The 21,168-nt window shown below is 34.9% G+C and overlaps 1 protein-coding gene across 20 annotated transcripts in view; it reads right to left on the minus strand.

Annotated features, from left to right (window-relative positions):
• The window catches only part of CCDC91 (coiled-coil domain containing 91), a 335,915-nt gene that overhangs the window by 53,310 nt on the left and 261,437 nt on the right, over positions 1–21,168 (minus strand). For 3 of the 20 annotated variants that reach the window (XM_080572466.1, XM_080572467.1, XM_080572459.1), the window contains one exon: positions 5,716–7,069. The exons of the other annotated variants lie outside the window; for them this stretch is intronic. In XM_080572466.1, the coding sequence (XP_080428592.1) occupies positions 6,947–7,069 (123 nt within the window). In that variant the 3' untranslated portion in view covers positions 5,716–6,946. Of the gene's footprint in view, positions 1–5,715; positions 7,070–21,168 lie in introns of those variants that run through there. 20 annotated transcript variants of the gene reach the window in all.

Genomic DNA, 21,168 nt, shown 5'->3' on the forward strand with positions numbered 1-21,168 from the left:
TTTGCATAATGTTCATTGCAGATGCAAAAAAATATGAAGAAGGATGACATTCCAAGCTGGAAATAGCAAACAGCAGAATTCTTGCTGAATTCCTGGGAGCCAAAACTTCACTATCACTCTCTAAGCATGTAATCTATGTTCAAAATAAAAAAGTGGGATGTTTAAATAATTGAATTTTTAAAATTATTGCCACAGAAATAGAGACTGGCCGTGTACCATGGTGACCAGTTATTTTTCAGAAAATTTATGTAGAAAGATTGATGTGAAGTCTCAAGTGCTGCCCTAATATGGTAGTAGTACAGGAACAGAAACATCCTTCAAAGTTCACTCAGCAAAAACAATTCTGTTTCTCCTTTGGCTAAAGGGCCTCCTACCATTGTAATGTAGAGGCGATCCATGAAGCTTATTTTTAAATCCAGAGAGGTGCAAATCCCTATGACTCTTGTGAGAAGAGAAAATATTTTAATTTAAAGAAAGAGAATGAATATCCATGACTTGCCATCTGATGGTGATGTTTATCCACTGATACAGATTTATTACCAAATGTGGAAAAAAAAAAAAAAAGATAAATTTATAACTTTTTTTTTGATAATTGTATTTTTATGATAATGTGTATTAATCAACCTTTTTTTTTTTAAGTTTATTTTTCCCCAGCATTTCCTGTCAAACTGCTTAGAAATACCACTGGAAAAAAGTAGAAGGCCCTGAGTGTTTATTCAATAATACCTTCTTTGTCTATCCATCTTTTGTCTACCCATACTGGACAATGGGAAGCATCTGAAAAATGCTGGTTTTGTAACTCTGAAATGCAAGGAATTAAAGTCAACATAAATGAATGTGAATCTCTGACGCATATTAAAATAGTTGAAATTACACAGTGTGAAGGACATGGATAAAATCCCGATATCACATCTATTACAGGAAATGATTGTCCTAAAAGGTGATAGAAAAAATGTAAAACACACACTGTACAAAAAAATGAGATCAGAAGAAAAAAAAAATCACATTTATTTTGTGTTACTAAATACTGTGCTGCCACCAGCACCTAGTGTTAACTCTTAGCACTTCCAGAAGATTACTGTAAGTCTTTATAATAAATATAATGCTAGTAATGCCTCCCATAGATATGTAATCATCATAACCTACCATGAGTGTCTGTTGTAAATGGTATAAAGTAAGATTGACCTTATGCTCCTCATACAACAGAGCCTGATGAGGGCATTTTTACCTACTCCATCACCATGGCAAGTGAACTGCTTAGGTAATGTCTACAATGAGAAGTCTACACATTTCAGTCCTGTCCTTCAGCTAACAAGGCAAATACTTTCAAATGCAAACACAAACCCTGAGCAGTTCAGCAACTCTGTCAGTTTCTCCATCAAGTTCAATTACACAGTATCACAGTATCACAGATTTCTAGGTTGGAAGAGACCTCAAGATCATCGAGTCCAACCTCCGACCTAACACTAAGTACTCCACTAAACCATATCGCTAAGCTCTACATCTAAATGTCTTTTAAAGACCTCCAGGGATGGTGACTCCACCACCTCCCTGGGCAGCCCGTTCCAATGCTTAATAACCCTTTCGGTAAAGAAGTACTTCCTAACATCCAACCTAAAACTCCCCTGTCGCAACTTTAGCCCATTCCCCCTCGTCCTGTCACCAGGCACGTGGGAGAACAGAACAATCCCCACCTCTCTACAGCCTCCTTTAAGGTAACTGTAGAGAGCGATAAGGTCACCCCTGAGCCTCCTCTTCTCCAGGCTGAACAAGCCCAGCTCCCTCAGCCGTTCCTCGTAAGACTTGTTCTCCAGACCCCTCACCAGCTTGGTCGCCCTTCTCTGGACTCGCTCGAGCACGTCCATGTCCTTCCTGTAGCGAGGGGCCCAAAACTGAACACAGTACTCAAGGTGCGGCCTCACCAGAGCCGAGTACAGGGGCACAATCACTTCCCTAGACCTGCTCGCCACACTGCTTCTTATACAGGCCAGGATGCTGTTGGCTTTCTTGGCCACCTGGGCACACTGCTGGCTCATATTCAGCCGACTATCAACCAATACTCCCAGGTCCTTCTCTGCCAGGCAGCTTTCCAGCCACTCATCTCCCAGCCTGTAGCTCTGCTTGGGGTTGTTGCGCCCCAGGTGCAGGACCCGGCACTTGGCCTTGATGAACTTCATACAGTTGACCTCAGCCCATCGCTCCAGCCTATCCAGATCCTCCTGCAGAGCCTTCCTGCCCTCGAGCAGATCGACACACGCACTTAGCTTGGTGTCATCTGCAAACCTACTGAGGGTGCACTGGACGCCCTCATCCAGATCATCGATAAAGATATTAAAGAGGACCAGCCCCAGTACCGAGCCCTGGGGGACACCACTAGTGACCAGCCTCCAACCAGATTTGACTCCATTCACCACAACTCTCTGGGCCCGGCTATCCAGCCAGTTTCTAACCCAGCGAAGCGTACGCCAGTCCAAGCCACGAGCAGCCAGCTTCTTGAGGAGAATGTTGTGGGGAACGGTGTCAAAAGCCTTACTGAGGTCAAGGTAAACCACATCCACAGCCTTTCCCTCATCCACCAAGTGCGTCACTTTGTCATAGAAGGAGATCAGGTTCGTCAAGCAGGACCTGCCTTTCATAAACCCATGCTGACTGGGCCTGATCGCCTGCTTGCCCTGCAAGTGCCGTGTGATGACCCTCAAGATAATCTGCTCCATGAGCTTTCCTGGCACTGAGGTCAAACTGACAGGCCTATAGTTCCCCGGGTCTGCCCTCCGGCCCTTCTTATAGATGGGCGTCACATTGGCTAGCTGCCAGTCAACTGGGACCTCCCCCGATAGCCAGGACTGCCGATAAATGATGGAAAGCGGCTCGGCCAGCTCCTCCGCCAGTTCTTTCAGTACCCTCAGGTGCATCCCATCCGGCCCCATCGACTTGCGCACATCCAAGCTCCGTAGCAGGTCGCCAACCATTTCCTCATGGATAGCGAATTGTCCAAGTATGACCCTGATTTAGCAGCATTGTTATTAATTTTATGTGGGGTTTAAAATAATTAAACTGTGGTTAAGCTATACTAGCAGATAGGTGACTAATTCTTGAATCCTTAGAACAATATTTTTTGACAGATCAAAGAAAAGGAAAACATTCATTTAGACTGTTTCTGAAGGCATATAAATATTTATGGCCCAAATTATACCCATGTAAAAACTGTTTTCCAGACCAATGTTTCTTTGTCACTTTTAAAATTCTTTGATAAAGGAATAACAGATGTTATAAACTCTTTCTAGACAGTATTCAGAATGGCCATGAAACATTTTTCAAAACAATGTTTTCCACAAGTTAGTCACTCCTGCATCAAAACTTACAGTACCTAAACTAGTTAAAGCAAATTATGTATTTCAGGTAGATCAGCGTTGGCTGCAATACAGCTAGGGACAGAAAGATGTAAATGACTATTAGACCATGTTTTAACACCTACCCATCTGGCATCAAGACGGCTAACTGGCTGGAAGCTAGATTGGGTATACTTGCACTATGGACTTTCAAAGCTTATTTTACATTTGCACTAAGTCCATTTGTTACTGCATTGACACTATACGTGATCTGAAAGTGAGTATAAATTATATGTGTTCACTTGAACAATTTCTAATCAGTGGCTATTACCCGTTAGGAAACAAGATGAAATCTCTCCATCCAAGGGGAGGGGAAAGTTTTGCAATCCCAAATATGTGCACATAAATCCGCGGTGGAAGAGGAGGGTCTGGTGTACTATAAGGGAGCTTCAGTGTGAATAGGAATTAGGCCCTTTAAGGTCATGTCTATGTGGATAATTTCAGACAGTCAGGAATTAACTGCCATTTACTGAGCTGGCAGGACATGAGGCAACTTTTGACCAAAAGCCAATGTAAAGATGCACAAAAATCTTAAAACACTAATGCAATCTCAGCCTCTGAAATAACTACTATATAGTTATAGTACTATATAGTGAAGGAATGTAATGCTTAGACAAATAACATTTTTATTTAACAAAGACTTTCCTAGAGCAAGGCAAAACTTGAAATACTTTTTCATCTCAGTTATTGATAGTATACAAAGATGCGTGGAAATTGATTTCTTCTTTGCTAATGACTTGTACATACATAGTCTCAGAGCTGATCTAGAATTCTGTAATGGAAGCAGACAGGGAGCCAAAAGAAACATAGAGAAATACAACAAGAACGTGTAGGACAGTATGATACCACAATACCCATTACTAACATTAAATTATTGCTTAGACACCCCACTGTTCTGATCTTTTCTGCTTTAGATCATCAGGTCATCAAGTGGTGAAATAGAGCGAGCCTTACTGATGCTAATGAAAGATATAATTATGTACACTGGATCTATTATCACCTTTCAGGTAGCTTTTAATATACACAACTGATTAAGTCATATGTTTATGTAACAAGATTTATAGCTCATTTCTAATATAAAGCATATAATCATATATAATGTATGTTATATGAGCTTTTCATGTTCTAGACTGCAGACTCATGAGTTTGAACATTTTAGTTTTGTGTTTGTTGTGTCTAAGGATTAGTTCTAGGGCTTCTTGTTTCTCCCATTACATATCAGTCTTGCCAAAATTATTTTATGTTATCATGAATATAAAGAATACCGATACTTCATTATAGAAGTGAAAAATTACATTAAATGCCATGCTTCAGTGGCAAAGTTCTACCCTGTAGGCTTTCAAACTTATTATTTTCTCTTAAATTCCATTATTTAGTTCATCATAAATAAATTTATTTATATAATAAAATAAAAAAAATTGTGATGTCACCTGCCATGAGCTAGACTGGCTTTTGTAAACTTCTCCCTGCCTTCCCTCTTCCCAAATTTCCACAAACTATTGATGACAGGCAGACATGATTAGGCAGAAATAATGAAAACTAAAAATAATCTCTAAAGCTTTGGATGTGATGTGGAGAAGATGGAGTTTATTGCATATTGCAAAGCTTGCAAACTATATATCTCTTCTGCTGCTGGATATCTGAACTTCTGCTCTGAGACTTTTAGTTTTGAATGTAATCCAAGCTCCCAGTATGATTTCATATGTCTGTGGTCTAATTCTGCACTTTTGTTCACAGATAGAGAGGTAGAGCAGGGTAGCAGGGTAGAGAGAAAACCTAGTGGACTAAAACTGTCAAAAGTAAGAAGAAGAAAAAAACCACCACCCTACAGTTCCCTGTGGTAATCACAATATTCAAGAGCTGAGATTAACACATGATGTTACACTGGGGAAGACACACCATAGCTGCCAGTGAAATCTTACTGACTCCAGTCATAAATTTCTTCTTCTCCATAATCACACACTGTGGAAATGCAACAAATCTCTTTCATAGCGAAACTGACGACAAGGACAGATGGTCAAAACAAAGCAAAACAAAATTCTCATTACCATATAATTTGTTTATTTCACCTAGGTAAAAAAGATTGGACTAAGTAACACTAAAGTAGCTTTTGGTCTGCCAAATGAATAGGAAACTGGTCAGTCAAGAAATATCAACAAGATGCCTGGATTTTCATACATTTGGAGGAAGAGATCATCACCTAGTAAAAAGTGCATTATTTACTTTTTCAGTAAATCTCTGCAGTCATACAGAAGACAAAAACTATGGTTTAATTACAAAAATTGAGCATAGAAAAAAAATAAATGAAAGGAAACACTCTGCAATACATATTTCATACTGCCAAATACTTAGGCAACTATTTGGAGTTTCTTTATTGCTATAAGAAAGTGATTTATGAAAAGTGACTGCCAGTGGAAAAAAACAACCAAACAAAAAAAATCACAACCACCACAGAATAGAACTACACTAAACAATGTCCATGAGTCCTCACTGAATCACAAACTCAGCATTAGAAGTATCATTCTCTGTTTACTTATATTCAGTATTATAAAAGTATTTTTATTTTCCTTTATTTCATTCAGAACTCTTTTAATTAAGGATCCAAATCTACAATCAAAAGAGTGTAGGCACAGAATTTCCCAGTCACAGACCTGTGACTTGATCCAAAGCCCACTAAACAGATGTCAGTGGGCAGTATTTCTACTTCCTTCAATGGGTTTGAAAAGGGCATCTGAGGTCAGCATGCTGCACTCCTTATATTGTCAGAAATTCCACTGAGGCAGTGCAATATCAGTCTCCACATAATTACATACATCTTCTTCCTGAAACTGAGGTCAGTCACTTTAATCATACTTTCATGAGAAAATGAATTTTGGAATCAGACTAGCTTTGTAGAACAGAAATAAAAATACATACTATACATTGGTTACAGCAATGCTCTACACTAACAAATTGCACTGTTTAGTTTTTAAACTTTTCTATTACTAGAGCTGGAGTTGTTTATAAATGCCTGAAGAAATGACTGTCAAAACTTATGTTTCAGTACTGATTCTTCTATTACACATCTAAAGTAATGAGAAGTGATAAGCTTCTCAGGCTCACTCAAGGCAATGCACTTGGGCATATCCTTGAGAAACAGAGATGGACTTGTACCTATATTTAACTGTTTTTCTCCATTTCTTTAAGTATGAAAATAATAATCAATCACATCAAGACGTGATACCACCTTTAAACCAGGCATAACAGGGAATCTTTTTCATCATTGCTGCCATTACCTAGAACTTCAGTCATGGGCTAATAGAAACCACAATGAAAATAAAATCACAAATAAAAAATATTTTTCATGTGATTTTTTTCTTCCTATTTTTTTCACTCTGATAATAGTAGTCAAAAAACAAACAAACAAACAAAAAAAAACACAGATACTTCTATCAAGTATAGTTTCAGATCAGTCTTGAACCAATGATACAAATTCAAATGATTAGGAGACGTTTGTTATTTGCCTGACCAAGATTTGCAGCTTCACAAATCACACTGTACCAGTGGCACAGCAACTGTCAGTCTCTCTTTTCCTCTGTAGCTGTGGGATCTTCATTTAATAAAATGCTTAACTGTTTCTGTGCACATGAGAGGAAAAGTTCCAAACTAGACAGATTCCTCTGACGAACAACTTGATCAAGCTGTTGAAATAAGAAAAGAAAGAAAGAATAAGAGAACCTAGAAATAAATTTAGGGTTTAATCAGCAAAAATTCAACCGTATTCATTAATAAAATTCAACAACCAAATTCAACAACCACTACAAAACAAAGCAGTCTTTTGTGCATGCTATTTAGTAACAACTTTTTCACAAGGTATTTGTGCCTCTCCAAAATAAAATGTACATTAAGTCTAAAAGTAACTTGCCAACAGCTATCAAATCCTAAATGGTAAGAAGTTTGAGAAACCTTAACAGCCTAATTGCCACAGTAGACAAATCCCCATAGCATCTTTTAAAATTGCTGCTGTTAAAAGATACTGCTTCTATTGTAAAATAAATGCTACATATGGCTGCATATTTCAAAAATTCAAAGTCTACTTTTAATTAAAATAGCAACATTTTTAAATAGTTACCAGAGGAAAAGTAATATTTTCTGCCTACTTTGTTTATTCCAACTTTTTTTTTTTTTTTTTTGGAATCCTATACTGTCAGACAAACACAAACTATATACTTACTTTCAGTACAGAAAATGTTCCTTTCTTTCCCTCCAAAAAAGATAAGAACACAATGACAAGATTTGCTGGGTTACATGCAAATTAGATAGAAATATGGTTTACCAAAAGGTATTTGAATTTGCTAAATAGTGTAACAATAGTAAATAAAATGCACAGCAGTTCAAATATCAAATGAATAATATTGCAACTGCGCAATGTTTTCCACATGACCTCACTTTAATTGGCTACAAATTTAACTAAATACTTATACAGTACTGACACAGGGTGAAACTAAAAGGTAGTGGTATAAAGCTTTGTACTCACATTTTTAATTATAGCTTTCAATAAAAACTCAGATTCTATGGTATCTCTCTGCATATGTATGCAGGCAGCTCATTACTTGGCAGTTCAGTTAGTTGTATGAATGGACATTTTGTTTTGGAACAGAAATCCACTTTTTAAAATTAATAAGACTATAAGGCAAAGTTAGCGATATCTTCCTGCTTCATTTTGAAGATGTCTTTATGACATAGCTGCAGCAGTGTGACTGAATATACAAAGGGAAACATTGTTATGAGCCTGTGCTTCGCTGCTCTTTATGCTACCCTGAAATGCAAAACCAGGCTCAAGTAGTTTGAATATTTTGGCGTTTTCTTTCAATGATGATGGATGTGTCAATTACACTCACAAGCACAATGCACACCTATTTTCTAGAAGCCACACAACCATAAAACTCTTGTTTAGTAATATACATCTGCTTGTATATATATTCTATTTATTGTCCTACAAATTTCCAGCTGTTGTTCAAATTTTTGCATCTCTTAGTCTGATGTGAACCTAGCCCACTGATTTACAGCAGATTTTAAAGTGGATCTAGTTCAAATAAATTTCAGAAAGTCTACTCTTGATATACTTAAGTAATAGTTGCTATTGAAAAGAACATGACAGATTTGGAAACAACAAACTCTAAAAAAGATGTATCTAGAAAAGACAGTCAGGAACAAAGAACAATATTAACACACTGTTGTGACGGTGCATCTCTTCTGTTTTGAAAGGTATCTTACCACTTTCCTCCTCTCTGGTCCAAAATATAAAGAGCATTTTGCATAGAGAAGCTTGTAGATGTTTTTGTGCTTATGACCTATATTTCTTTGGGAATGGGTAGATATAGTCCAATTCACATAAAAGCATGTTATGTCTTAAGAAAGAACATGGGAAACCTACTTCTCTAAACATATTATGTCATCAAACTCTATTACTTTTTGTAGATATATCAGTTGGACAAGCTTAGCATGAAAGTGACTTTCAAAGGTCTTCCTTTTATGGCATATTTAATCATCTGTATCCTTAGATAAGAGTTCTTTATTAAGCTTTGACCAAGAGTTTTGTCTAAGCCGTCCATTTTCTTTTCGTGTAGCCTTTCCCTGCAGATTCTGCTTTAAAGAGATCAAAGTAGCTCACCTGATGTGTGTTCTGATATGGCGTTTATAACTTTACCAAGGCATCAATCTCCAACTGTATGCTGTTACATTTATTTCACCAAATACTAATGTACTTTTAATGTGAATAGCAATTGGCTACAATATGAACAAAACAATTTCATGAAGCTAGAGAGAGATTTTAAAAGTCTCATATGAATTAAGAACACGTTTGGGTAGTCTTTGTTGAGCTCAAGTGGTTAGTTGGTAGTCTCCCTTTGTCCATTAGAAAAGTTTATGGCTTGTTAGAAGTCTATGTAAATTCAATAACATAAAAGTTCAGAACTCAGTCACCCCTTAAGCTTTACCTTGACAGTACATTTTAAAACTCTTCCATGACAAAATGGAAATGACAAAACACTCTAAAAGACAGGATCTTCACATGACACAACAACAACAACAAAAAACAGTGAAATGATGCTGGCTTTGAAAATAGTACATTTAAATGTGTTCAGAAGGAGAACATTCCCATTCATGGAGAAATTGACTGAGAAACTGAAAAAATCCAGTGAAGCTTCATTATATAATATATTGTTTAATGAAGTGTTTGGAACAGACAATTTTTTTGAACAGTGCCTTAACACTAATGTGTTGCTGCTTGCATAACATACCATTAGATGTGGAAGTATGTAAGACATTTTTGTTTTTCTAAACAGTCTTCCCTCTATATTTTTAGGTCCTGTTCACTTCATAGAATGATCTCTATTTAAATAAACATAAATGGACATCTGGCAAATTCAAACTAAATGTGACTCATATGCAAATGTAATCAGTGTGAATAACGTATTAGGGATGGAGCATTCACACAACCAAACCAACTCAAATGTTTTAATTCTGTAGACACTTAAAAATTTACTGTTGGTCCAGATCCACCACACAAGAGATTTTCTACATCACACCATCGCTGTTTTAAGTATTAATAAATGTTTTTCTTCCATCATATGAAATCTATCCAGTTCAAAGTTCCCAATTCTGTATGTTTTGTCCCATTGGCATAACTTTATTAAAAAAGTTTTAATGCCCCTGGCATTAAAGGTCTATCTGAACTTCTTTAGTTTAAGATACTCAATACTATATTCTTATCTTTTTACAGTTTTATTATTATTATTATTATTATTCAGAAAGGAAGAAAGGAAGAAAGGAAGAAAGGAAGAAAGGAAGAAAGGAAGAAAGGAAGAAAGGAAGAAAGGAAGAAAGGAAGAAAGGAAGAAAGAAAAAGAAAGAAAAAAAGAAAGAAAAAAAGAAAGAAAGAAAGAAAGAGAAAAAGAGAAAGAAAGAGAAAGAAAGAGAAAGAAAGAAAGAAAGAAAGAGAAAGAAAGAGAAAGAAAGAGAAAGAAAGAGAAAGAAAGAGAAAGAGAAAGAAAGAGAAAGAAAGAGAAAGAAAGAGAAAGAAAGAGAAAGAAAGAGAAAGAAAGAGAAAGAAAGAGAAAGAAAGAGAAAGAAAGAGAAAGAAAGAGAAAGGAGAAAAAAAGAACCAGAATTTGCCTGGCTATGTACTCATATGGAACCTACTGACAAATTGGCTATATATAGTTTGGAAAAGGAGTTCCTCAACTCCACAGAGTCTATACCACTCCCGAAAATCCCACAATCATTAAGACACATTCATTTGCCTAGAATAAAACACCTTTAGTCCACTTTCGAGGTCTTTGGTGTTATTCCACCATCTTTCTGGCCAAAAGGTGACTGGATGAGACTGTGAGACTCCATGTGGGGTTCCACCTCAGTCATATCCTTAGACCACCCAGAATGATGTGCCTTGAGCCACACAAGGCATGCCCTGAAGGGAGGCATAGGCCTCAACAGTACTCATATATCAATGGAAGCGAGAATTTGGGAAATTAAACTAAAGGCTCATATGCAGATGTGAAGAATACTGCCACCAGGTGACTGCTTTCATTCTGGACTGCTCTATTTTATAAGTCAATCCACCTTGCCCTGAATCACTTCATAAATACATAGCTCAAACCAAAGTTAAGAATTATTCTTGGCTCCACATTTTCTTAGCCTTTGTCATGAAGTTCAAATTTTCTGAAAGAAAATCTGTGTGTCTGATGCCTTAAGTAAAAAATACTGTTTCTTACACACACACACACACAAAAAGCAAAAAAACAAAAACAAACAAACAAACAAAAAAAGAGCATTCACTTAATTTCCCTAATATAATAACCCACAAAGAAAGAGACTTTTATGGCATAAGTTTTTAGCTTCCTCTATCAACTATTCTCCAACCATTTAAACATTTCGAATTGCTAGAAGAGAAACACAGTCAGAACTCTATAAATAATTACTATATATCAGAATTATATTATCATTACTAGTAAATAATAAAATATTTTCTGGAAAGTGCAAGATGAAGATTTAAGGATAAAATTCTAATTTCATCATAGTAAAGACATATTTTATTATTATTCTCACAGTAGCTCTAAGTTCACCCAGAAAAGTGAAGAAAGCAAATTTTTTACAAATAGATCCTTCACTTTTCCCTTTGGTATAAATATTAAGATGTTTACAAGAATATTTTTCAAAACTATTTCTCAAGCTTTATCTTTTTCCAACACCAAATAGCTTTGTATCTGTAGAAAATGGTAGACACCTTTCTAAAAAAAAAAAAAAAGTGTATTGAATAATTTATCTGTACTCAAATGATAGCCAAATGCAATTCCACTCATTATTCTGGCTTTGTAATACTAACAAACTCCCTGAAGTTGCAATCTTCTTTTTATCATAAGATTCAACATGTACCATGACCAGAGATTTAAAAAGAATGAAGATTATTGAGTACAAAGTTGTTAATTTCTTATTTATAACTGGTATTTTTTATAGTTGATCACACGTACATTATAAATATAAAGAATAATCATTAAATATAAAGAATAATCATTATGTTACAATTTCAATGAAGCATAGCAGCTTCTCTTAAACATCATAAAATCAGAAATCAGCTTTTTAGTCCTGATAATTTTTTAAGAAACTCATTAATAATATGATACAAGTCATACAAAGTATTGCAAACATAAAGAAATCATTTTAGTACGGTGATATACACGTTGTTATTAATCCATAGAGGAGAAAAAAAAAAACACACTTAAAATCCTGAAAAGTACTCTTGTCACCCAAAGAAAATTATGTCCATGCAAATTTCAAATGTTAAATTAATGTTTTGGGGAACTGAAAACACTAAGATTGATGTGTAAGAGAATGCGTTCTGAAGATCAAGCTTGGCAGGTCTAGATTAATGGGGGTGACATAAAGGCTTTCAGTTTATTTAGTTTTACTAGTAGCTGCTTATTAGTTGTTGAATAGAATTCATTGCCAAGGTGATTCTTTGCAACTGATTAGCCACAAGTAATTATTTATAGACACCATCGTGGCATCATTACACACATTTTTTTAAAAGTGACTAGTAATATGAACTACATATTTCAGCATCTTCCTTTCCTCTTTCTAAGTAATATTCAGTAGAAAGAGGACATTTCCACATTGTAGGTAAAAGCAATCAAGATCTTGGTGTAGTATTTCTTCAAGTTTATCTGCTTTTATTTAGTCCTGATTTCTCTACATATTTTCGTTATTGATAATATAAAAAAGCTTTGTCTATTCACTGATTGTGAACTATAACTTCTATTTCCTGTTTTGTATATGGTTTTGTATTATATGTATTTACTAAATAAAGAACTTAAAAAAGCAATAACTATAAAACAATTAATGAGGATTAACTTATTTCTGATTACAATTTTTTGATAATTTCATTAAATGTCCTTTTCTTTGCAGAAAGCTAATACAAGCCTAAACTAACAATAAATTGAACTAATATTTTTCATTAAAAGATTGGATTTTTTTTTTTTTAATTCTGTAGTTTTACCATAATATTGTTTACTCAACACTTCGAGGGATATCTCCATGAACAATACAATATTAGTGAAATGTGCTCATGATGAAAGAACATTTCTTCTAAATATTTATGTACTTAACAATTAAGGTCCAAAGGAAAAAAAATCTAGTCCCATAAGAATCAGGAATATAATTTAGTGACCCATTCTATACAATGCATTTTTAATGTAATATTGGCTGGGTTGTACATGGAGCAGTTATTCCAGATGTAACGCAAATTCTTGGTTGTAATCAACTGTTGGTGTTGTGATCAAATTAAAATTTAGGTATTTTTCTTATGCCTAATTATATGTACATCTGTAATAATATGTAATGTCTTCATTAAAGCATTTTAACAATAATCTGCATTATGAAATACGGGTAATGGACTTTCTAAAGAATGGTCCAAACTTCAGTGAGAAGTGGATGAAGACCTGTATTTTAAATCCATTTTAACTGTAGCTACTTTTTATGAATGAGAACAAATAATTTCTGAAACATTATGGGTTTTCTTGTATAATTAAAACCTTAGGTTTTACAGTTTCATCCTGCCCCCATTCACAGTGAGAAAAACAAACAAACAAACAAACAAAAAAAACAACATTGAAATGGACTACTTAAACTTAGTGCAAAGATTCTTTGCATATGCGGTACTGTATGTTGACTAACAAACCTAGAGTTCAGCAGAATATTACACTGTAATTACAGGCTCATAAATGTCTTCTCACAATTGTATCTGCCGACATTTCTCCTTGAAGAAAAATGAAAAGTTTGTTTGGTGCAATTTTTATGATTTTTTTTCCACAACTAGCCCGCACTAGTGAATTAGCCTGACATGATTCTGAAAAATTCCATGGTTACAGAAGTTCAGCTATGTGATTATATTTTCTAGTAAAACTATGGGCTCAGAAAGCTTTCCCAGTGCACTAACATGAACTTCTCCCCATAGGTTCAACAGAAGGCTTTAAAAATTTCCCTAGCACATTAAAAATACCATATAAAAATTTATTACCTTGAGGAACCTGCAAATCTGTGAGTTGGATGAGGAAACAATGAACTACTTCCTCTAATTCCTTTACTGGATGAGAAGGAAAACAGATCCATATGGTACATATGTGCAGCAGAGCTTATTTTAGAGTTAATCCCAGAACAGGACATTTTTTGTCTGTCCACCTGTGAATTTCTACTATTGATAACATATACTAAGTATATAAAAACAAGGTGCTTCATGGCTGTAATTTATACAGTATCTGCTACACATTAGAATGCTATCAGTGTTCCAGACAGAACCTCTAGAAAGAGTGATGTTTAACAAATTACATTGCCATGTGAGAATGTTTCTTCTTCCTTAAATAAATAATGCTGGAACTTCTAAACCTTAAGGATTTTATACTCTAAACTTGATCAGTGAAACCATTAAAATAATACCATATGTTGGAGACATCTTTAAAACAGATTTGCCTAGTCTGCTGAAGGTGGTGAGAAAACACCCTGTCAACCCTCTCAGGCTCTCTCCACTGTCTCCCAGCTGGACACAAGAATGTAAGAAAATACCAACTTTCTTTCATATAAATCAGAGAAAGAAATTTGCTTTCAATTAAGGAAGCTAGACTCAGTGCATAAAGGAACTAAAATGGTTGCAGCACCTGCTTGGACTACTGTAAAAGGTGAAAAATAGGCATTATCTAAAAAGACAATAATAGAAATATTAATGTGTAGAAATGCATGATAAACCTCTGGTTTGACCTACCTACTTAATAGATTAGGAGCATAGGATTTCTTTACTGAGCTATTTAAAGACTATTGCCATACGCTAAATATAGAGAGCTACCAAAATTGCTACTATAATTGCTGATGGGAATAGCAATCAGATTCAACATACCTAATACAAACATACAGAAATGTATTCAAACAGTACTTAAGTATCTGGATATCTTATACAATGAAATGCACTTGTATAATCTTACAAATTTAGGCCCTGAAGCTGCAAACTTCCATGTGCTTGTAAAATTTTGACCACAGTAGGGACTCTCCTGTATATTCACTCATGTATATTATGTGGATATGCACCTCATTGGTTTTTAAAGGTTTCCAAAACAAAAGCTTTTAGAGAAACTTGTTGAACATGTAGAAAGCAAGCATGTTCCTTACAGCTTACTATCTGATGCATGAAAATGCTGATTATATGAAGGAAGTCAGATTATTATTTTTTAAATAATGATCTTTCTGTTCTCTCTTCATTGTTGAGGAGTGACATTCCATTGTGAATCTATCAATATGTATAGTCTTTGACTGCTTATACAATCTTTCCAAGAACACAGGATTTTGTAATGCTGACATAATAGCTACTAGGAAAGTTCTTACAATTCCCTTCTATTTATAGACATTGAAAACAAAGTGTGCTCTGCCATTTCTAGTGCCCTGTACTAAAACGCACACAATGATCTTCAGTGTCAATATCTCCTGCTTCTATTTCTAAAGAAAAATATCCCTATATCATCATCTGCTGTTTTTCTCTGCTTGAGTTACTGCAGGGTGTCAAACAGACTACTTAAAATTAGGAAAGCATAGATCAGTTCTACTAATTAAATAGCAAAACAATTAAGTTTGGCACCTCTATACTATGTGAAAAATGCATATATTTGAATTAATAAAACAGTAGAATGGGGAATTATTTTGCAGACTGCTTCTGATGTTTTATAGTGTACAGGCTGAGTAACACTGGCTTAGACTGGGCTGGTTTCAAATAAACCCTACTTCCCATATGTTATGCCACATAAGACAGATTCGTGTTTTCTTCTGAGCACTATATTTTCTTCTACTTGTAAGGCAAGAAATTATCTGTGATGGATACAAATCACATAGATACCGATCATCCTCTAAATACTTTTACGTTATCCTCATTGATACTATGCAGCTAAACTTGTATGATAGCTCTGGGTACATCGTTACGACTGTTTCACAAGGGAAGCCATGAAAGTGAACTTATGCTATATATGTTCCTAAACTACATATGATTATACACAGCATAGAATTCAACAAAGTCTGCAAAACCTCTGAAAGAAATATGTTTGGGAGCTGTCTGTATAGATCTTAGTATATACTAGATTACAGTCCCTGCAAGATAGGCACAAAGCAGAAGACTAATAACAAAGTAACTAAGGGGCAGATTCATCAGATCACCTTCTCTGATATGGAAGAAGGAACTAAAGATATATAACAGAACTTAAATTAAGGATATGTAAATAATTCATACTGCTTTCTATCCAGGCTTGTCAGATCCTGGGTCCTTATGGATGGTAGAAGTCCTTAACAGTTTTCAATCTTGAGCCATTTTAAGTACCCAAATCAGTCTTAAACACCATCACATCCTGTTTTAATAAGGCTACAAATGACTTGGCAGAGATTACAGATGGCTTCTATGAAGCATTATAACCACAGATTTCCATCTCTCCAGGAAAGTGCCTGAAGACTATCAGACTATCCTTACTGTAAAGCAATGAGTGCAGTACAGGGTTGAGCTCTAGATCTGGTACCAAAGATCTGCTTCATCTGTCAATATGCACAAACATTCCAAATTAACCTAGGGTAAGCATGTTCAGTTAAAAGCAACAACAATTTTCCTACATATATAAATTGCTACTGTTATCAAATCAAATGAAAAACATGTTATCCGAAAGGCTCATGGTAAGTCACAAAGAGAATTGCCTTGCAGTATTAAGATGGTATCTACAGAACTGGAATCATCCTGCCTATCTGAAAAGAGACAGAAAAAATAATAATAAGTACAATATTTTTTATTACTGAGAGAATGAATTTTACACTATCAGGGCATATATAAGCAAAATAGAAATAATCATTGCATCATTAGTGTTTGTAGCAGATTCAAACTGAAAAACCTACCCTAATAAGGTGCATGACTGGGCAACCAGAGGGTAAATCTCCCCACTGCTATTCCACTGCCATGAGGGCTTTCTAAATACTGTATCAAATGTGATTCTTCATTAATAAGGCATTCACCAGGACCACAATTCCTTTGTTTCCAAGAAGGAATGTAACAGGTGGTTAACAACAGACAGCAAAAGAAAATCACCGTTTTAGACTGGGATGTGAAAAATGATGCTATATACAATGCTGAAACTACAGATAACATCACAAGGCAGAATGTAGTTATTCTACTTAGGGATTTATTTAGATTCTACTTAGGGATCAAGAAGACTATATCATGATTATCTGAAGTTTCCTGTGAAATTGTGATACTATATGCCACTAAAACATAGCTACTTGTAAAGCAAAGTGATCCCCAACAACACTCTGGAGTTTAGTGCATACTAAAGTAGTAGGAAATAAATAGTCCTACCTCTTAATCTTGATGACTGCTTAATTTAACTGTTAGGTTTACAGTTTTCATTTTAATGAGACTTTGATTATAAGATGTGATAGGATGAAACAGCATATACTTGAAAGCAGAAGCAAAGATGATATCATATGAAATACCTATATCTTTCTAAAATTATGTTACCATTGTAGATTAAAGTTGATGGATTCACATGAAGAAATTCAATAAGCAAAATTATCCTGCAGTAGATCTGTGGTAAATTCAGCTTTAAGTCAGTGGTAATCATATATGTATTAAAATAAGTAATCAAGCTTTAAGGTTTGGGAAACAGAAAATTAATTTTCTACAATCCAGACAGGCATTTCTGAGACCACACGTAAAGGACTTCTTCAGTATTGATAGGACTGCAGCTTTTGCTAATGCTTTTTACTGTCAGACCCATTTTACTGGAAATCTCAGTTTGAAATTTGAAGCCAAAATACTGCAGCAAAATTCAGGGCAGCTGCTGGAGAAGCACTTCATAAAGTTGCAGCTGCAACAGCATCATCAAAGAAAAGACCTCCTTATTTCAAAACATACACAGATTGAGTACCCACAGCTCTCAGCAGGTCATCACTTAAACACCACAAGGAGAAGATTCTAAAGAAGAAGGAAAGAAACAACAGCGAAAGATAAATATCTGCAGGCTCTATGCTCTATCAAACCACGAATTACTTTTGCAACTGCTAGCCAGCAGAAACTTCTCAACAACACAAGTAAAGCATATTCCCCAAAGCAGCTTTCCTTGTTTACTAGACAAGCTGCTTTGCTTCTTTTCCAGATGCAGATTTACGGATTAAGGCTTTATACTGAAAAAACAACATCAGGTACATACAACTTCAAATAGCTTGACAGGCTTCTTTGTTGTTGTTTCTGTTTTGTTTTTGTTTGTTTTTAACCTTGGTATTCCTTATTTTACATAAAAATAGGCAAAATAGAAATACCTTGTAAGCTGCAGGGGGTGGGGAAGAAAGGGAAAAGCAACCTTGACCACAAAATGAGTCAATAGTTTGCAGCCAAGGCAGAAAAACAGCATACATACGCATATGCATATGTTAACAATATCCACAGTTAAGACACTGAAACGTCTTGCTAAAATTCTAACAAATTAGAAAACACATCCTAGTGTTTTGTTTGTTTGTTTGTTGTTTTGTGTTGTTATTAAAGCTGACTTCAATACAAAAAGTATACGGGAAACCACATAGTGCTTCTTCATCTATCTTATTACTGCTGTAGATAAGAACACTTACTTTTTTACATCTCTCTATAGTTTAATAGACAACTAAAATCTCAGATTTTGATCCCTCTGGATTTGTTGCAGGAATACAACTGCAGGAAATAATCAGGAAAGATTAATCAGAAGACACATGGTAAGGCCAATTTCTCAATCATTTTTTTCAAATAAAAATTCAGTAGAAAAGTAAAACAAAACAACAAAAAAAAGAAAGAAAATAAGAAAGATTAGATTAGAGCAATGAAGCTGCAAGATTTGGGATAAAAATAGCTTGAAAATTTCTGCATATAACCAGTTCTGAAAAGCTTCTAACAATTCCTCAGCTAACCCCCCCCACCCCCCCCCAAAAAAAAAGAAGCAGTTAAAAATACTGAGGTTCAAGAATCTCCATACAAAAGGCCTTGGCTGTAAATGAGAATCAGTTAAAACAAACAAATGAAAACAACAACAACAATAACAACAACAACAACACAAGCAAACACACAGAGTTCAGAATATTCCTCAGCTCATGTGGAAGGCATTTAGCATCAGAATAAACTATCCTTATGCACAAAGTTATCTACCCATTTTATTTGTGAAATGAACAAAAGAAGAAATTAATTCTCTTTCAAAACTGTATGGCCAAGAGAATCTGTTAAGTAATGGGCCTTTGTGGTAGGCCCACACTTACTGTAGCCCTATCCTATGCTTGTGCATGAAGAGAGAAATTCTGCAGAAGACATTTTTTTTTTTTTTAATTAAGATGTGTGTGAGTTCTGGAGTTTTGCATCATGAAACAAGAGACCACAATTGTGACCTTGCATGACATGGAAACACAATAGATAAAAAGGCCTTCTGTACTCTGTTCTTGCCTCTTTGGGGCCAAATTTTAATTTAATTAAAATGATATCACAGAAATTGCAAGGATGGAAGAGACCTTCTGATCTTTGCATTGAGAATTTACAACAAGGTCAATCAGTGTGGAACTTCTGCAATTTGGCAGTCTTGCAGGTACCTGCCAAAATGCCTTTGCTAAGCATGTTCATCATTATTGCTCCAAGACTCATTAGGATCCCCTTGGTGCCAACAAAATGATACAACCAGGACTAAAAAAAAAGCCAACAAGTTGGCTTATGACAACAAAAACAAAATAGCAGATGATTTAATTTTAACTTTAATTAATCCAAGTTGATCATATTGAACTGATTAAATGTCATGTCTAGTATAAAGTAATGTGGATTACACTTACAGTAATAAAATTTCTAACTGGTGCTGTGCTACCAGTATACCTTAATACATATATGCAAAAATTCTGAATTAAGAAATATCAGTGGAATACAAATCATTAGAATAGAAATTTGGTTACAAGCATGTATATGAGTTTGAAAGAAAAAGACAACAAATTAATAATGATTTTATTTTACTAGGAATATGAAAGTCCTTCGCCTCAAAATATCCATTTACTTATTCTAATATAATATTAAATGGATAACCTTCAAAATTCAATTTTACTTTCTAAATTTCTCATTAGGATGGTAAAATATGGGTATTTATGTTCATTCACACACAAAGATCCACAGTCTTTGTGTTGTGGTTTTGTTTGTTTACTTTTTATTTTATTTGTTATTAGCAGCTTTTAGTCAATCTAAAGTTCTCTTCTGAATGACTAAGGACAAGAGCCACAAGTTGCATTTAAAATGCATAATTCCACAAATCTAATTAAGAACTTTGAATTTTTACTCTACTTAATTTCAAAACAGATTTCAAGGAATATGTGCAGAACACAAAAGAACCACTCTCAAAACCAACGATCTGGTTATAACTTTCTGATTTCCAGAAACACAATTTAAAGTACTGTTCAATTATAACAGAAGAAGGATGAATCTGGAATAATACTGGAGAGCCTCACTTACAGAGGACAGGAGGTGTGTAAGGATGCCTTACTTCCTACCATCACACACAGCTTTCCTGATGGACAACAGAAAGAAATATGGAAGTCTCTTCCACTTCCTCATCAAATATTTGCATAATAGAGGGACCTTGAATGTCAGATGTTATATTTCCCTGGACCTCAGGTTTTGCTTAATCACCTAATAATGATTAACCACTACCCACTGATGGATACATCTGGGTGATATTAGTACTGCAAACCTTTATTAATGTGAACAGTCTACCCCATAGAGAAATTTTACTGATTACGTGATTGCAAACCAAATCCAAAGTTGATATATCTCTTACAGTAATTATATCAGTGTATGCTGGATTAAAAACAGCATGTCTAAATCACAAGCATATTTTGAAATAGTGTAATAACCAGTCATCTCGCTGTTGGACATTATAATTCATCCTGTCATTTTTTTCCCATTTGGCTTTGATATCACAGTCTTTTCTCAGCCGTATTACCACTTGAATTTGATTTCAGCTGGAATTTTGCCTGAGTAAAGAGCACAGGCATAATTTCAGTCTTTGAAGACTTACACAGTGAGGCACAAAAGGATATATGAAACAGTTCTAAGTAAAGAATTTCAAACACTTGCAATTTTACTCCACAGCAATTGCAAGATACATACAATAGGTTATGTATGTAGTTTCAACTAAATCACTTTCATCAGTATAAATGATTACTCAAGGAGTTTCAAAATTAT

Source organism: Anser brachyrhynchus (assembly GCF_964034855.1).
Source record: "Anser brachyrhynchus genome assembly, chromosome: 1".
Classification (NCBI taxonomy): domain Eukaryota; kingdom Metazoa; phylum Chordata; class Aves; order Anseriformes; family Anatidae; genus Anser; species Anser brachyrhynchus.